At 44.4% G+C, this 17,650-nt stretch overlaps 1 protein-coding gene across 1 annotated transcript in view; it reads right to left on the bottom strand.

Annotated features, from left to right (window-relative positions):
• tacc2 (transforming, acidic coiled-coil containing protein 2) overlaps positions 1-17,650 on the bottom strand; it is a 53,149-nt gene that overhangs the window by 32,040 nt on the left and 3,459 nt on the right. Inside the window, exons 2-5 of the mRNA XM_034607827.1 lie at positions 11,701-11,939; positions 10,320-10,409; positions 2,360-8,518; positions 159-737 (exon numbers count right to left, since the gene is read on the bottom strand). Of these exons, the coding sequence (XP_034463718.1) occupies positions 159-737; positions 2,360-8,518; positions 10,320-10,409; positions 11,701-11,939 (7,067 nt within the window). The remainder of the gene's footprint in view (positions 1-158; positions 738-2,359; positions 8,519-10,319; positions 10,410-11,700; positions 11,940-17,650) is intronic.

Raw genomic sequence — 17,650 nt, forward strand, 5'->3', positions numbered from 1 at the left:
CTTGGCAGAGGTAACAACTGATCCTTCAGGATCAAGCAGAACAATGAGTGGAAGTTGGTTCATTAATTCAAATTGCCTTATCATGGTTATCAGATGTAAAGATGAACCAGTCTCAGTGAAAACACTTATAAATGTTCTGGTTTTACAGAGACACTCACCTGCTGTCCTGATGCTCCTCAGCAGGATCCTGGACTGCTTCTGTCTCTGCCTCAGCTGGCTCCTTCAGTGGCTCCTCTGGTGGGGTCTCCACAGGTTCTTCCACTGACAGCTCACTGAACAGCTTCTCCTCAGGTTCTCGGGGCTCTGTTGTCACCTTTGTTGGTTCTCGTTCCTCATTTTCCGTAGATTCTGGCAGCTCTTCTGTGCTTTGTGCTGGTTCTAGGAGTTCCGCTGTCCCCTCTTCAATTTCTGAAGAAATTAGCGGCTCTGCTTTGGCTTCTGGAAGTTCTTCAGGAGGCTCCTCTTGTTTCTTGGTTGGTTCTGAGGGTTCTTCTTTTGTGCTTTGTGTTGGTTCGGAAAACCGGACTGTCAGCTGTGTTGGTTCTGGGAGATCTACTGACTTCTTTAAAGGTTCAGGAAAATCCACTGGCTTTTTCACACGATTCAGAGGTGGGATCTCTGTGGACTTCTCCGCTGCCAAGTCTGGTGGTCGGACCTCCTCCTGTTTCAGAGGAGCAGCTACCTCCTCGGTCGGAGTGAGAAACTCTAGTTGAGGAGACTCCAGAGATGGGAGGGCTCTGAAAGAAAGATTCAAGAGAGGAGGGGGGGTTGTTGTTTTAGTTTACAGCATATGCACAAGGAATGACTGACAACTGACAAATGTGTGTGTTTGTGTGGCTGTGGGGGCTTGTGTCCATGTGTTTGTTGAGCTGTGTGTTTTGTGTAGAAAAATAAGTCTCATTCTTGCCCTGGAGAGCAGGGACGATGTCACAGCTGATGTCATCGTTTGAATATAAAGGGCTGCATTACTTCCATTAGACTTCAACAGGGACAGTCATCTGACCCGAGCTGGAGTCAATACAAAGTGCAGCTCTGTGTTTACCTCCTCATTCATATTCATTGTCACACTGCTCTCTGTACATCCAACAAGTCCAGGGCGAAAAAATCTGCAGTACTCTGAATACGAAATGACGGATAAATAGCTGAACATCGCAGATTTACAGCAACGTGGAGATTTTAATGAAAGTAAAGATATTGATCTACTGAAGTCAGAAATCCTTCTTCTAGGTTCTGACTTGTAAAAAATACAGAACATACTACGCAAGGGCCTTTGATATACACGAGCAGATGATATGTGACAGCCAGCTAACATGCTACGTGAAACACATAAAGAGGGGGGTGCATAATGGCCTCCACTGATCTTTTTAGACACATGTGCAAGGCATGAACTTCCATTGATATAGTTGTATCCCAGTGAAGTGTCATGTGCCACTGGGGATCTGGGGAGTGTTCGAAAACACTCACTAATCACGATTAAGTCAACTATATTGTGAGTTAGCCATTTTGTAGTGCTGTCCGAATGTTTAGTGAATTTTTGTATACCCTATATAGTGCACTCATTGTTTCCCACAAGGCATCATGATGTGGAGTCCACAACCATATTACAGCACAAACTGAGACAAACAAGTTTATTTCTACATTTAAAGATGATCATTCACCATGTTTTTACCTAAAAGTATTCAAACTAAGTGTAAAATAAATATTTAAAACTTAAATACTGTTTTCCACCGGCCGATGCTGTTGTACGTCATTATCCTATAACTGACATAATAACCGGCCCAGAGAAAATGTGACGGTTACTGTCCAAAAACATTTTTTTCTTTTGCTGATGGGCTCACTATATTGTCCTCTAAATAGAAGACCCTATATAGTAAAGTAGGGGTGAGCGAATGAGTGATGACGACGTGAAGCAAAGTGGGATGATGGGAGCTGTTCTTTTCAACACCATCGTCGATTAAAAATTTACCTCACATGACTCAAATCATGTTCATGAATGAGGTAATATATTAGTTTTAAGTACATTTTTCGGTTTTATTCACATTATGTAGCAAATTGCACTGAATAAACGTGATCCTTACGACTGGCTAGCAGTGTGTTTTTCCTTTGTCAGTCGTTGTTTACCTCTGAAGTTATAGCAGAGACGGGCAAAGTCACGGGTAAAGATGATATGATGCAATTACAAGGCGACCATTCTGTTATAACGTTTGATTTCCTGGGCTTAAACATAGTTGGAAACGTTTTCAATAATGTAAGTGCACAAGTCAACAAAATATATAACATAGGTCGAGGCGTTTTTTTTAGAGAATTGCTACATATTGTATGTTTAATAACTTCGCACACATACTGTTGTTGTCTTTACCTTGAGGTCTCCACTGAGTCAACTCTCTGGTGACTCTGAGAACAGGATGCAGCCTCTTTTAGAGCTTTTATCCAGTCAGTATCCGGTTCGTGGGCTGTTAGTCCAGGATCAGGACTCTCAGCAGCCTCTACATCCACAGACCGTTGTTCAACAGGTGAGGTGTAGGCAGTAGCTTCATCGAGTGTTTTACCTTCACATTGGGAAGCAGCGACACTGTGCTTCACCTCAGTGTCATGTTTGACATCTTTGGGTTTTGATAAGGAAACCTGATCGTGCAGCTTCTCTAATTGGGCAGAATCCTTTGGGCACTTTGACTCATGGAGAGCAATGCTGCCCTCAGAATGACAAACAGTCTTGTCGGTGCTGCCGTCTGACAACCCACTTTCACAGGGCTCTGAAGCCTTAACTGATTCTGAACGACTCTGAGTTTGATTTGCAAGCCCTTGTTTTTCCCTGGCTTCGTTGTTTATTGCCTTTCTCTCACTTTGTCCGTTCCCCTGGCTGCTGGCTTTCTCTCCGTCCAAAGCTGCTTTATCTTCCCTTGTGATCTCCTCTACATCAGGGCCTTTTATGGCTGTTTGTACTACTGGGCTGCTCTGTGTGGCTGAGCTTTTATTGGGGCTTTGCAGCTCAAGAGACCCGCACACTGAATCCAGCATTTCACACTCCTCAGTCTCACTACTGTTGCTTTTCACAGCTACTGCAGCACTAAAATCGTTTTCCACAGTTTCTGGTTGCCCATCAGGATCAGGCAGGGCACTGAACGTTTCTGTACTAAGTTCCTCAGCCTCTCTTGCACTTGAAATAACAGTGGTATGAATGTCATGACTATCTGTGCTGACCTTTGATGAAACCGGTATCCTGAAAGGTAAAGTCTCATGCTCCTGTGATGCAGACTCAGGAGGAACAGCAGTGTTCATTGAGGTCTCTTGTTGGTCTTGACATGCAGCTGACAGATTTCCTTTTTGCTGACCTTTACCACCCATTTCACTCAGAGACTCAGAGCTTGGCATTAACTCTGCATCTGAACTAACTGCCACTAACCCAGGGCTTTTATTCCCATCCACCACCTGTCCTGTCTCACCTATAAGAGAGCAAGTCGTTCCTGTCACTATGTCAGTCGGTGTGTTTCTCTCAGCAGCCCCTCCACTCTCATTTGCATCACTGCTGGTGTGAAATGGCACATAAACCCTGTCAACTCCTTTTACAGCTTGTGATCCCTCTCCGTCTTCTTTCTCTAGACCTAATACTTGTTCTGAGCCTCTGCTGTCATCATGTATCAACTCCTTCCGGCTTTCTGACTGACACAAACTCTCGACAGCACCGTCTCTTTCTTCTTCTGCCTCTTTTCTCCCTGGAACCAGTGCTTCGGCCTTCTCCTTTTTTTCTCCCCCCTCTAGGCAACCACCTGATACCTCCTCTGTGGGGTGTCTGCATCCCTGACGCTGCTGTTGCCGTTGCTCCTGTTGCCGTTGCTCCTGTTGCTGAGCAAAACAGTTTGGATCTGGTGATTGGCCAAAGGCTGCATTCAAACCTGGTACCGGGTTCCTGTCAGAGCAGCATTCCACTGTTGCTGTCGCAGTTTGGCACAAACTCTGATCAGAAACAGTCTGTGGTTCCCTAACAGTCTCTGTGTTGAGCGTGTATTTAGACGACCCTGCAGGTCTGTCTGGGGAAAAGCAAGAAGCCTCTGTCTCACTTTCAGATGCAGTCCCACCCTTCCCCTCTCCTTCCTCCCTTATTGGTGACTCATTGTTTTCTACTATATGTTTATGTGGTGGCTGCAGGTCTCCAGTTTCCCCTTCAGCCTCTTTATCTGGTCCATTATTCTGTTGTGGTTTTCCTTTCAGCAGCTCCCTACTGCTCTCCTTTTCCTTTTGATTATCCATTGTTGCTTCTTCAACTTCTTTCCTGTCTCCTTCAAACAGTACAGATGACGGATGACCTTCCATTTTGCGTTTTTCTTTTATATTGTCTTCTTTCACGTCATCAGAAGCCTCGTTGGTAGGCGGGTCAGAGCCGAGTGGGCAGACATCATTTATGAGGTCATTCCGAATGGAAGCTTCACATATAACAGGCTTAATTGCAATAGAGTCAGGGTCAGTTTGAGATAAAGAAGTTAAATTATCATATTCATCATTTGCAAGAGCCCCCACTGCACCAAGAGGCTGAAACAGATTTCCCTCTTGTGAAAATTGAATATTTACATCATCAATCACATTATTTTTTATCTCAGCCTCTGTGGCATAATTTCTATCCTCCAGTTTTGTCTCATCTGCTTCAGCACTGACATCAGTGTGCTCCAGGTCCAGCGCTAAAGACATATGTGTCATTTCCCTGCTCTTGCTGTCCTCCACCTCTCCGGAGACTTTGGTGCCGTCACCATCAGCAATGCGCTTCTCTGTATCCTCAGGAAGACAGATACCACAGTCATTAATGAACTCCCAGTGACTCAACATTGGGCCAGGGGGCCGCAGCACAAAAGCAGGATTACTGGCACATTGCTCTATAGCAGGAATCGACTGGTCAGAGACTGTCACTTCTGAAGTCCCTGATTCATTTTCACTCTGCTGATCATTCAAAGGATCGGTCGTAGCTACTCCACAAGCAGGTGTTTGATCTAAAGGGGTAGGGGGCTGATGACTGGGGTCACTGGGCTTCGTCTGAAGAGAGGCAGTGCACGTTAAGGTGACAGTTTCAGGTTCTGAACTGGGGTCAAAGTCAGTAAAGATCGTCCCAACAGGTACCTCAGCAGAGATGTCACTTAGAGGCTCACCGGTAACATTATCAGCTGGACATACAGAACTTGAAGAGAGGGGGGGTTGGTTACCTTCTTTTTCTTCACGAATGACAGCGGCATCACTGAGTGAAAGAGACTCGTCAGGCTTGACTGAAACTATAGAGTCAACCTGGGACTTATTCATATCGTTCTCCTTTGACAAACACAGATTTAAAGGATTCTTCATTGTTTCCGCCTCTTCTTGCTTGATCACCTTTGTCGACACCTGTCCAGCTGTTCCAAGATCAGGGTTAGAGATGGCACTTCCTGCTGTTTTTAAAAGGTCAAAACATTCTTCATTACCAGTCTGATCCGTCTCTGTAGGACATGGGAGCTGTTTTGTGCAGGCTTCGGTCGCTGATTGTAAATCCACAGTGTTAGTCACTGACTTGTTACCTGACGGATCTATTGCAACGTTCTCCTTGGTATCTTTGGTCGCCAAATCTCCTTTATCCAACTCAAGCTCTTTCGGAAGGTCTGCTGAGCTTTGTGTTGTTGGTTCATCCTTGGTAGAAGCTGCATTGGTGGGGATTTCTGGCCTCTTCAAGCTGAGGAAATCTGGGAAGATGTAGCTGGCCTCAACCACGGGATGATGCAAACTCTCATGTACAATCAGGGGAGGCAAAGAGGCGCAGTCCATCGCCAGCACTGACCTGTTCCTTAGATCCACAGAGGAACTGCCCTCTCCTTTCACTGTGTCTGCAAAGTGAACTCTGTGGCTGCCTCCACTGCTGCCTCCACACACAAACACAGCCACTCCCGACATAGCAGGGTTACCAGTATTGCTGTGGGCTTGATCTTGGAACTCAGCTGCACTTTCGGTGGTGCTACTCTCAGGCTGTACCTGTTGATCGTTGCTTGTTTGCCGCTCGACTGGGGCTCGTTGTGAAGTAGTCAGAGGCGGAGGTTTGAGCAGGAGTTGGCTGTCCTTTTTCTCTGTCTCTGTGATGGATGACTCCTCACAAGTGTGTCCCAAAGACACTGCTTCGCCTGGAATCAAATTCAGTTTGAGATCAGCCCTCACCCCTTTGTTTGCATTGCTGGAGCTCTGCTCAGGCTGAGTGGGGTGCGGTTCAGAGTTAGAGTGATGGTCTTGCTCGGTGTGGATGCTCTCAGCGACGGCAGCAAACGGCTCACTCCAGCTCTGTGACTTCAGCTGTGACTCTGCAACATCGGTGGGCGGACACTTCTCAGTCTCAGCTGATGACACCCCAGTAGCATAGCCTTCTGGCTGGCTGAATGAACTGTGGTCTGTAGCAAGCCCTCCTTTCTCTTCCACCTCCTTTCTTTGTCCTCCTCCCCCCTCTCCTGCTCCCTCCAATCCCACAGCACTGTGAGCCTGACGATCAGGACCAGTAAGTATCCCTAGGGGAGAATTATTGATGTACGCTTCTAACAGGAGCGTCTCCTTCTCTCTGTCTCCCTCTTCAGCTGGCGAGCTCTCTGCGTCTGCCATATGAAGGGTGGTCTCTCGCGGTCCCTTCATTTCCGTCTCAGCCGAGTTGTGTGGCATTTTGCCGCTGCAGCCTTTCTCAGACACGGACTGTCCGTCTTTGGCTGAGAATGCAAGTGCGCATTTTCCCTGTGAACAGATTAATGGGAGCTGAGGAGGGCTGTCCAGGAGCCCTTCTCTCTCTCCGTCTGCAGAGCTGAGGCACTTTTCTCTTCCTTCCAATCCCTCCTCTGCTCCTGCTTTCTCACTCTCTGCAAATGCTACAGTAGCTACTCTCTCCGGTGAATTACAACTCACGCTCTCTCCCTCTCCCTTGCTTTTTATCACTTCTGGCATCGTGGGTGTTGTCAGTGGCAACGCAGCTACCACCACTATAGCCTGTTCAAGTGCACTCTCCATGTAACTCTCTCCCACACAAGTTTGACTGTTGGTGAGTGGGCTCAGTTTCTCCTGTGTGTGTATCGCTGCTTCTGTGGCAACTATAACCTCCTGTGTTTGCGCATCCAATCTCTCATCAGCAGAAGCACAGGCATCGATAACTGTAGTTTGGACATGTGTCCCGGGTGTATTTTGGTTGTTGATGACACCTCCGGTTGCATGTTGCCTCTTCTGCGGGTTCTTGTCTGAGCTCTCGCCACATGGGGCATCTGCAGGGCTGAGGGTATCTGACAGATGAGGCCTCTGAGAAGGACCCCGGCTGGACGCAGGTGAACAGTCAGTAAGACGATCCTCTCTGCTCTGTGAGGGTGATAGATGGGGCCGGGGCTGTCCTCCAGGACTCAGCTGTTGCTTGTAATCAAACCCATTATCAGGCTGTTCCCCACAAATCACAGGGTCTGCCCCTGACACTGATTGTGCTTTTGCCTCTGAATCTGCTTGAATGAGTGACTCAGCCCGAAAATCATTGTCCAATTGTACTACTGCCTTTGCTTTCTGTTCAGTCTCTGCATTCTTCTTTTTCTTCCTCCTTTGTTTCTTCTTGTCTTTCTTTTTTGTCTCTTTGTTCTGCCCGGCCTGTCTGTCACTCGCTGAATTCATCTGCTTGTCGGTTTTTGACTGATTCTCCTCAAAGCCTGTTCCTGTCTGCAACTCAGAAAATGCATCATTATCATTTAAATGAAGTCTGTTGCCTCCCAATATTTCCTTAACTGAATCATCTTTCTTTTCAGATTCAGCTATACAAACACTAATACTGCACTCATCACTGTTATTTTCTTTCTTTATGTCTGCAGTCTCTGTTATTACCTCTGTGCCTTTGTCCCTAATCACTGTGTTACAATCTAATCTGCCATTTTCCCCAACGGCCGCATTAGAATCAACACGCTCCTCTTTTAGATTGTCGCTCTGCTGAGGGGACACGACGTCCTTTGGGGTTTCTATACATGAATCTGACTTTGATGAGGGTGTTTTCTTCTGCTCATGTACCTCTCGTTCTTTTTCTGACTCAATCTCTGCATATCCATCTGTGGTCTCTGTTACTTTTATTTCATTTTTTGTCTCTGCTGCTCCTGCACTATCCTCAGTGCCCAGTATATAATTCCTAAAACTAAACACAAGTACGTCTCTCTGAGTATTTGCTGCCTCACTGTTTCCATGTGTGTCCTTGTTTCCATGGCCTCCACTGCTTTGTCCTGGCTGGACTATGATTGGAGACAGTGACGATGACTCACTGGACTTATTAACTGTCACGCCTACAGTTTTCTTTCCTTCATCATGAACAGTCTCCTGCGTGATGCCGGGCTGCTCTGTGGGACTAAGTAGGCCCAGCGAGGCCATTTGCTCTTCACATTCCTGGAAGGCCTCTTGCAGCTCCCTGTCTATGAGCGCAGATGAGGGAGGGGTCAGGGGTCGGACACCCGAGTGAGGTGTGGCAGCGGGCTGAGGTGGAGGCTTGGCACCTGTGGGAACTGGGTCGCTGTCATGACGCCTGAGTTGAGGGTAGGGTGACAGAGTGAAGGAGTTAGGACTGTCAGGCAGACAGCTGGTCATTCCACGATGCCACAGAGCGCTGCAATTGAAGCCCATGCTCACTGCACACACAACTAACCTCAGGATGCCTATTCTGAGATGTGCATTCCTCTACAAGACATAATAACAGGTGTATTCTATGCATATGGCTGTTAATGAACATGCATGTATGTTCATACACAGCACAACACACGTTTTAGGATACACACCACGTACAGAAGCACTTTGGCAGATTTCAAAGGCAGTTGTGTGCCCTACGCAATCCTCATTGCTGTTAAGTAATGTAATCAGCCATTCCTGGAGGCCTCCTCATGGTTTAGAGTGCCAGCTGATCGCCTGCTTTGTAACACTTTGTTGCAACACCCCTGAATGCCAATACCAAAATCTTAGTCATTAAAAAGTGGATTGGTTTAAATTATTTGATTGGTTAATAATGTATTGGAATTATGACTTTGTACTGTTCATGCCAACTTTTTAAGTGGGAACCTATTATGGACAAGTGGAAAGTCTTTACCCCTCCAATGCAGCAGCTGACTGCTGCGTACTATACATAACAACACAGTCTATTCCATCCTGATCACAATAAAGCAGAGTCTCTTGGTTTAGACATTATAACACACATTTTATTTTAAGTGTCTATTGTTATGTAGCTTATGTTATTTGTTTTATGTTCAGAGTTAATAAACCAGGCTAATTATCACCATGTTGTTTATTATATAATTATATAATAGACCTAATTATTAAAAGTAATTCAAACCTGCCAATAAAAACCTTACCATAAACCTATACGCTAATATAAGATTATATCAGAGCAGACATTACCCTGCATAACACGTCTCAATGTATACAGTTAGCATTAAGAAGTTAAAGAGCAGGGTAGCTATTTCTCTTCCAGTTGTACTTGCTGAGTCACTGCTAAGTCACTGTCTTACAGGAAAATGGTGTGGGCTCATTTTTATCTCTAAGTCCCATTATGTACAGATCATTATTATATAGGTAACATATATAACATAATCTACACTCCTACTCGAGTCATTATTCATGTCCAGATATAAGATAATAAATAAAGTTGTAAATACTATCATTTTATAAGTGTCAGTGTATGTGGTTGGTTAATGTTTGACCTGATATGATTCCTCAGCTCATTTCCTTGTAACAAAAACCCCTACCTACCTCACCTGACTAGCCTGCCACACAGGCCTGAATCTAATCCACTTGGCACTCATCCTGCTAAAGGGTGGAGCAACAAGACACACTCAACAAGTTAGCTGATGAATAGCTTTACCACGATAGGTGTTTCTTGCAGTTTTGCATTTTAACACTATGTGCATGTTTGTCCTGGTACTTTGCAGGAATTCTGTCTATTTTTTATTCATCTTTTCTTAAGGTTTTAATCTGCCCTGCAAATGCTTTAAGAATTCAAGGTGTTACACAAGGAGCAATATTATTTGGGGCGTCACACAGAACTCATTCAGGCCTTCAACATATTAGTGCAATTAATCTCAGCACTGAGACAAAAGCAGAACGCCAGGTGACACTTGAGTCAGTCCGCAGTTAAATCACCAGAGCATGAAACAAAGGAAGTGACCACACCTCAAGCCAAGACCTCACCCGAACTGTGACATCCATCACACTGGTTAGAAATACCTGAACACTCCAAGCACCCTGGTTTTAATCGTTATACAGTATACTGCTGACCACTCTCCCACAGCAGACCCCCCCCCCCCCCCCCCCCCCCCCATGCTGAGTCTCTGAGGTACCTTGTGTCTAGAACCACCCGCGGTCCACTCACTTCAACGTGATGCTGCAAAGGGTTCACCTGCTCACATTTCCCTGAGCTCGTCTGAGCTCTGCAGACATTCACACAAGCAACAAATCAATATCACATTAACATTCACCTTGACTGCGTTGTTCATAAATATCCGTTCCCTTGCAGCCATAAATCAAGCAAATATATAAATATGCCATTACACAGTGATTATAATATGAGACTTTATTGATGGTGACCCTGCACCTTCCAGAGTATCTCATTACTACACTATAATTTTATTAGTTTGGAAAAAAATACTTGATTATAAGCTGTAAGTATGATAAAGTGTGTGTTGTCAAAGTAAAGTTAGACTTTTGAAAACTTTTTACAACTAAAACTAAATCACATTGTAACTATCTGTCTATGTGTTAGTCCTGCAATCTATTGGTGGTCTCTCCATGCCTCTCACCCAGTGCATGCTGGGATAGGCTCCTGTCCCACGATGGCCGAAAAAAATGTCAAAACTATCATTAGATTCAGATTTGACTTGTGCATAAAAATATGGAATGTCAGTTTTCCCCACTCACTTAAAAAACTTAAATACAGATACGTCTCATTGCTTTTTATAAGATTCTGTTTGAGACAAGTCGTTTTCAAGGCCTTTAAAAGTACAAATGCTACTTAGGCTGCTTTCAGACATGCACTGAACTCTCCTGACATTCTCCAGAGGGGCTTTGTATGAGAGTGTAAATGTCCGAGAGAGAGGCTCTAGAGTTCCTCCTGCCAGTCGCCTAAGTAAAAACTCCAGATAATGTCTGAGTGAACACATGTGAGAATACAGCAGGAAAATGCCTGGAGAATTCATGGCGAGTGAGTGGGCCTGTCATTGACATTTTTAATGACGCAAAACTGAAAAAACTGAAGAAATAAGAATATCTCAGGATTAAAAAGCGGTGTCATACACATAGCAGACACAGGCGAAGATGTCAGAAGAGCTTTTTGGGATAAGTCGATGTGCTGTAAACAAAAACACGTGATCTCCGCAGCGGAACTAATTTATCACGTCCTGCTTCAGGCATACCTCGCCTGAATGTTCTGGAGATTTCTTTGTTGTTGTGAATGCGTAGCAGAAAATCTCCTGCTGTGTTATTCATACGTGAAAGGCCGGACCCCATGTGCGGAAATTCCCTGGAGTTGCTGTTTTTTCAGGAAATGGACAAGGAATGCAAACAACTGTAGTTAATTTACATGAACCACACTTCCTGTAACTGTCAAAGCCACCAAAAACTAAGTAGACGGTAGGCTTTCTTTTCTATGTGATATCAAGTCCTGTTTTTATCTTTCATGCACATATATGTGACTGTATGTGTGCGTATGACCCCTGAACTTACCCCAGCGATGACCCCCAGATGTTGAACTCACTGCTGAAGTCTAGACTGGGCAGCAGGTCGTGTGGAAACTCCAGCTCATCCTTGTCCTCCTGGTCTGCAGCCGCACCTCCGCTCTCCTCCACTCCGGTGATGACCGGGACGTCGGGGAACACCGGCTGAAGCGGCAGACTCTGCAGGCTCGCCGAGACCTCGGTCAGCAGCGTCCTGTCGTCCCTCTGGGTCAAACTCTCAGCTTCAGCCTGTGGATCAGAGAAACATGGCTGAAGCGACGCACACTTCATGCTGGAGTCTCTGTTGGATTATGCATGACAGAGTGTGTATTTAAACAAGTGTGAGCATGTTACAGGCAAACATGGGAACGCCGTCAGAATTAAGGCTCAAAGCCAAACACAATGAGCAAATAACTCCACCCATGTGTTAAACGATTAACCAAGGGGTTATTTGTATAATACATAAGTCATATAGACTGAAGATGCCCTTTAAACCACTTCTTTCAAATGCCGTCTTTGTTTCTCAACTTGTTTTTAATTTAGCTGTTACTGAAATTAAAGGATTATTTCCAGGCTCACAACATGGGACAAATTTCTGCAGCGTTGTTTGCACTCTACTGTTGAGCCTGGCATGATTCATATTCTGAAAAGGAAATAACTGTTGATTAATTAACGTAATTATTTTAACGTATCTTAATTGATTGCTTGGCTGTATGGTGTCTTCCACCTCAGAATCACCTCATAAGGACGTCTGCTGCTGTACAATGTTTTTTCCCAGGGTGTCAAAAAATGTTTTTGCCCTGCGAGTATGAATAATCATTAAAGACAAACCAGTTCTGCTGCCTGTGACAAGCATAATCACACATGTGGTTTCAGCATTTTCCAGAGTGTATCATTTAGATGACATTTTCACTTTTCAATCCTTCACACTAACTTAGGTTGATAAAGACGTTCCTTGATCTCTGCCAGTCACTCCCCTGAAAAGAAAACATTCAAACTGTGACCTGTCTTTCTGTCTGTCTCCCACACCGCAGCCACACACCGCAACACTTGGCTGTGGCCTCATGTTGCAGCAACACTGGCCTCCACAACACACAACATTCAGCTGTGGACTCTTGTGATGGAATTTCTCCCGCATGCGAAGCCTCGGTTTGCAGAGGTGGACATGTTTCCCTTATCTCCCCCTCACTGACTCAGCTCTGTACGAAGGTGTGCAAGTGCAGGCAATGTGACGCAGCCCTTTAACATTCAGATCATCTGGGACATGTGTGTACCTGTGAGCCATTTCTCTCTGAGAGTTTAATCTGAATTAAGATGTGAGTTGACTTGAATGTGTGAGCACAGAAGGACATAACGTGGCTGTATGTCGAGGAGGTGCTGAGATTCAGAATCCAATCCATTCATTCATTATGTATGAAGTAGACAACATGGCTGCACACACGCAGAGATGACTGTCATGACGAATGGATTAGATCAATTATTTCAACCCTCTTTAGAGACAAATACACAGAACATACATTTTACTTTTACTTGTTATACATTTTAATATATTTTTGTTTTCTAGAATAATCCTTTTTAGAGCCTGACAGATGTGGATTTTTGGGGGCTGGGGCAGATATCAATGTTGGGGAGTTAAACAAATTTCCAATACTAATATGTTGGTCAATACATACATATATAAATGTGGTAATTAAATATAATTATTAAATCCTTATGAAAGAGAAATTTAATTGAGGCTTGACATTTTACACAACTATTTAAAAATATCTATAAATAAACAGAAAATGCAAATACAATCAAATATATAGAACCTAAATTAAAAACATATATATATATATATTAGAACAAGAAGACAATCAAATGTTGTACTACAAGATGGACTTAACAATGGTCACCTGTGCGTGTGCGTCTCTGACACACTGGTCTCACCTGTGTCACCGGTACAAAGAGCTTCCTTTGTGTGACACCCACAGCACAGTTGGAGAATCTCTTTTTTTTTTTCTTTCACATACACGAACACAAGAACAATAAAACACTTCAAAACTCTGCTGTGCCAAGACTGATAATTGTTGGACAATTACATGTAACCTCTCTCATCTCATCTATATATAGACAGAGTTATTTTTAAAGGTGCTATTTTGGATATGTTTCTTGTAGAAAAAAAAAATATATATATAAACATGGCCCCACATTTGATTTCAATGTAAAAATCAAAAACAGAAAAGAAGAAACTGAATCCAAAAAAAGTGAATCTGCAGGTACGAGTGTCACTCTGAATACCTGCTGTTACCTTCTCTGTTGATGTTACACAATCAGATACAAATAAAACCCTCCACACCTTCAAAGTCATGCACGCAGAGATGAACAGTTTGATCATAAGACAGCTGTATGTTGTTGACGTGTCTTGGGTTTCCTGTTCTTGTCAGAGTGGAAACTAGACGTGTGTGTAACCTCTCCACTGAAACAACACCAGAAAGCAGATAATGCTCAAATTTACACCTCACACCGTTTCACCATGTTACTGGCCATTTCAAAGGTCATTATGGGGTCAGTGTGTAACCAGGTGGAGGCCTCTTCTCAGTAAGTTTGACTCCACACACACAGAAAGAGCTGTCTGTTATTAATTAACCCACGCGCAAACAAAACATAAAGCAAGCTGAGGCTGCCTGGAAACTGCCACTCCTCCAACAGTCATTCATAAGTGAACGTGTCAGTGTCCATGTGCTAAACTTCAAGGCTTTCACACATGTAAACAGAGAGGTAAGCAGGAGCAGGCCCTCGCATTACAAACACACTCACACACACACCATACTGTGCAGAATAACACACGTCTGTCACTACAACTTTCATCCCACCAGCATCACCTCTGTGTCACACTCACCCAGCAGTGTGCTCCTCTCTCCTCTCTCAGTGCAGCTCCCCTGCTGCTGCTCTACTGTACAGGCAGCCTCTGTGTTTTGATGATGGGGGCAGACGACGACACAAACATGCCGCAACACATGCTGCTGCTGACGCTCTCTCTCCTCTCCTCACCTCCTGGACTGACTCAGCTAACTTCCTCCTCCTCCTCCTCTTCCTCCTCTGTCCTCCTCTGTCCTCTATTGCAGCCGCTCCCCTGTTAAATTTCCGTGAGCCTCCTCTGTGTTTTTGCAGTAAGTGTGTGTGCGTTAGTGCGTGTGGAGTCTAGAAACACTACACTACCAAACACTGGCAAACACAGTCCCTGCTGCTGAGACTTGACTGGGCTGGCCTATGCTGACACTTCTCCTCCCTCCCCCTCTCTACTGTAAACTCTTTCCACGCAGCTCTCTCTCTCTCTATCCCCTCCTCCTCCTCCTGTATCTCCCTTCCCTCTTTTTCTCTCTTCCTCTATCCACCTCTCCTTCAGCCTCCTCCTCCTCCCTCCCTCCTTCCCCTGCTGCTGTGCCTCATGCCTGGTCGGTTGCACTGGCTGCCTGACAGTGCCTCTGCAGGTGAATGCTGGGAATTAGGCCAAGGGTCGGACCTGCAGTGACCCTCTGGGAGAGGATCAGGTTACACTTCCAACAAGCTTTGGTTACATGCACCCGCACAGAGACGCACAACATCCTGCTGCATCCCAACAAACACCTTTCTCGTCCTGCTCTGACCTCTCTGTGTTGCTCAGGTCTGACATCATCACCGTGTTCATCAGTACACGTGGACATTTAAGCCAATTTTATACTTAGGCGACTCTCAAGAAACACAAACATGATGTAAAAATACATCAGGATGTTAAACTGTTTAGGATAAAAGCATTTTCTTGTTTTGCCACTTTTCTCATTTGTATCCTCAAACACCAGGAAAATGCACACCCAGGTGATAAAACCAGACAATAAAAAGTACTAAGAGAAGTGATCACATTACACAGACCCTTGGTGCACTTCACTGGTGTGTTATTCAATTGAATTGAAGCTTTTTACAGTTTGTTTAGAACGGTCAGGCTCCTGCTTCTATCTGCTATAACCCCTACGAGCCTGATCACTGCCTGAGATCCTCCAGCAGGGCCCTTTACTAACTGTTCTTAAATCACAACTCGTCACTATGGTGACCAGACTTTTGTTGTTCAAGCCTCTCAGCTGTGGAAGTGGAGATGTCTGACAGGCAAAGTCACTATTCGTTTATATATTCCCTTAAGACTCATTTTAATGGTATGGCATATTCGTTACTACTGGTATAGTTAAAGATATTTAGAATTTTATCTACTTGTGACATCTGTTTTATTGTAACGCACGTAAATTTGTTTTGAGAGGGGCTTTATTTTTATCAGTGTTGCATTTAGAGTGAATAACAAACATCAAAGATGCATTCTGCAATGGTTGACGTCCAAGGGGATACAAATAAACCAATTCAGACTGACTCATCACAGCCAGTACAGTCAGAGATATGCCCTTTGAAGGGATAATGATACAACATGGTTTGAAATCTACTCGTTTTGACTGTATTCTAAAAACAAATGTTTTGGCTCAACAACAAAATAATCGATGCAATTGTTTGCATCAATCTTTTTTGAGAAATGAAATGACTTGGAGAGTTAGGTTTCTCTCTTAAATTGGTGTTATTCTTAATTAGCACTTATTTAATAATTACTAGAATACACTTACTTTTTAAAGATGCAGCAAACATTTCTCCCTCTTTCTCACACACACACACACACACACACACACACACACACACACACACACACACACACACACACACACACACACACACACACACACACACACGGTTGTACCTGAAAGCTGTCATTTTGAGTTTCCTGTGGTGGAAACAGAACAACATTCTCTGGAGCGCCCTCTTCTGGCTGTAATGGGGAATGAAAGAGATCTTTAAGAGGACAATCTATAGTAAGTTATAAAGCTGTAGCGGTATGTACTAATGCAAGGAAAACAAATCCCCCTTGTTTTTGAGGTTTTAGTTTAAGACCCAGTCTACAATCACATCCAGTCAGCTCCAGTATGCATGATTTCTAGAGTCTATAACTCATGAGACAAATGTTTATGTTAATCCTATTAGAATAATCCTGAATTCCACTGCTGGAGACCTCATATCACATGGGCACATTTTCGGTGTCATTTTTCTAATTGTTGTTACAGAAAATAACAAGATTCAAAAAGAACAAGTTAACTGCAACAATATATCTGGATACCAAGACAAGGCCTTCCACCCGTCACAGGAGGAATGGATTTTAATAAACTGAAGAAGCAAGAAAGCAAGCTCAGTAGTATCAGAGTGTGAGAGCGAACATAGATCCTGGCACATATTGTGAGTCGTGGCATAAACAGCTAATGTTAAAGTCTGCTCTACACAGGTTAACCACATAATAGAACAAAGCATGTTATCTGAATGCTTATTACACAAGCCTCAAATTAAGCACAGGAATGTACACAAAGTCTGCAGCTCTGTAGACGTGCTACGTGAAGCCGACAGTTTGTAATCATGCGAGTTAGTTTTGTTAGTCGTCCGTGCACGGAAGAGTTCAAGGTATGCACAGTGCAGCAAGTAGCAAACCAGCCGTCCACTGCCAGAAACTCGTTCTTACCAACGCCTCGGTTGTGCTGGTCTCGTTCCCCATGACTCAGCCAGCTGCAGGGCCACAACTGCCCAAACCAGCTCACATCAGCTGGCTGAAAGACACTGGCACAGAAGAACCATCAGCATTCAGCCACATCCAGGTTCAACAAAAAGAGACTGGGACAGAGGGAACGGGGGTGCTGTGGTCCCACAATCCGTGGGATTAAAGCTCTTTGGTATGAGGTTGAAGTAGCAGGGAGAGAGAATGTGTAAGTGCATGTGTTCTTTTAGAGATTAGGGGGCCTGGGATGCAAAACCACCCCCCCAGGACCAAAGTGCAGGCTTTACCTCCAATGATGTGAGCTTCAAGGCAGGAAAAACAGCATCCTAACTTCTTGAGGTAGAATGGCACTAAGTGGAGCTCATAC

This window comes from Hippoglossus hippoglossus, chromosome 15 (assembly GCF_009819705.1).
Source record: "Hippoglossus hippoglossus isolate fHipHip1 chromosome 15, fHipHip1.pri, whole genome shotgun sequence".
Classification (NCBI taxonomy): Eukaryota; Metazoa; Chordata; class Actinopteri; order Pleuronectiformes; family Pleuronectidae; genus Hippoglossus; species Hippoglossus hippoglossus.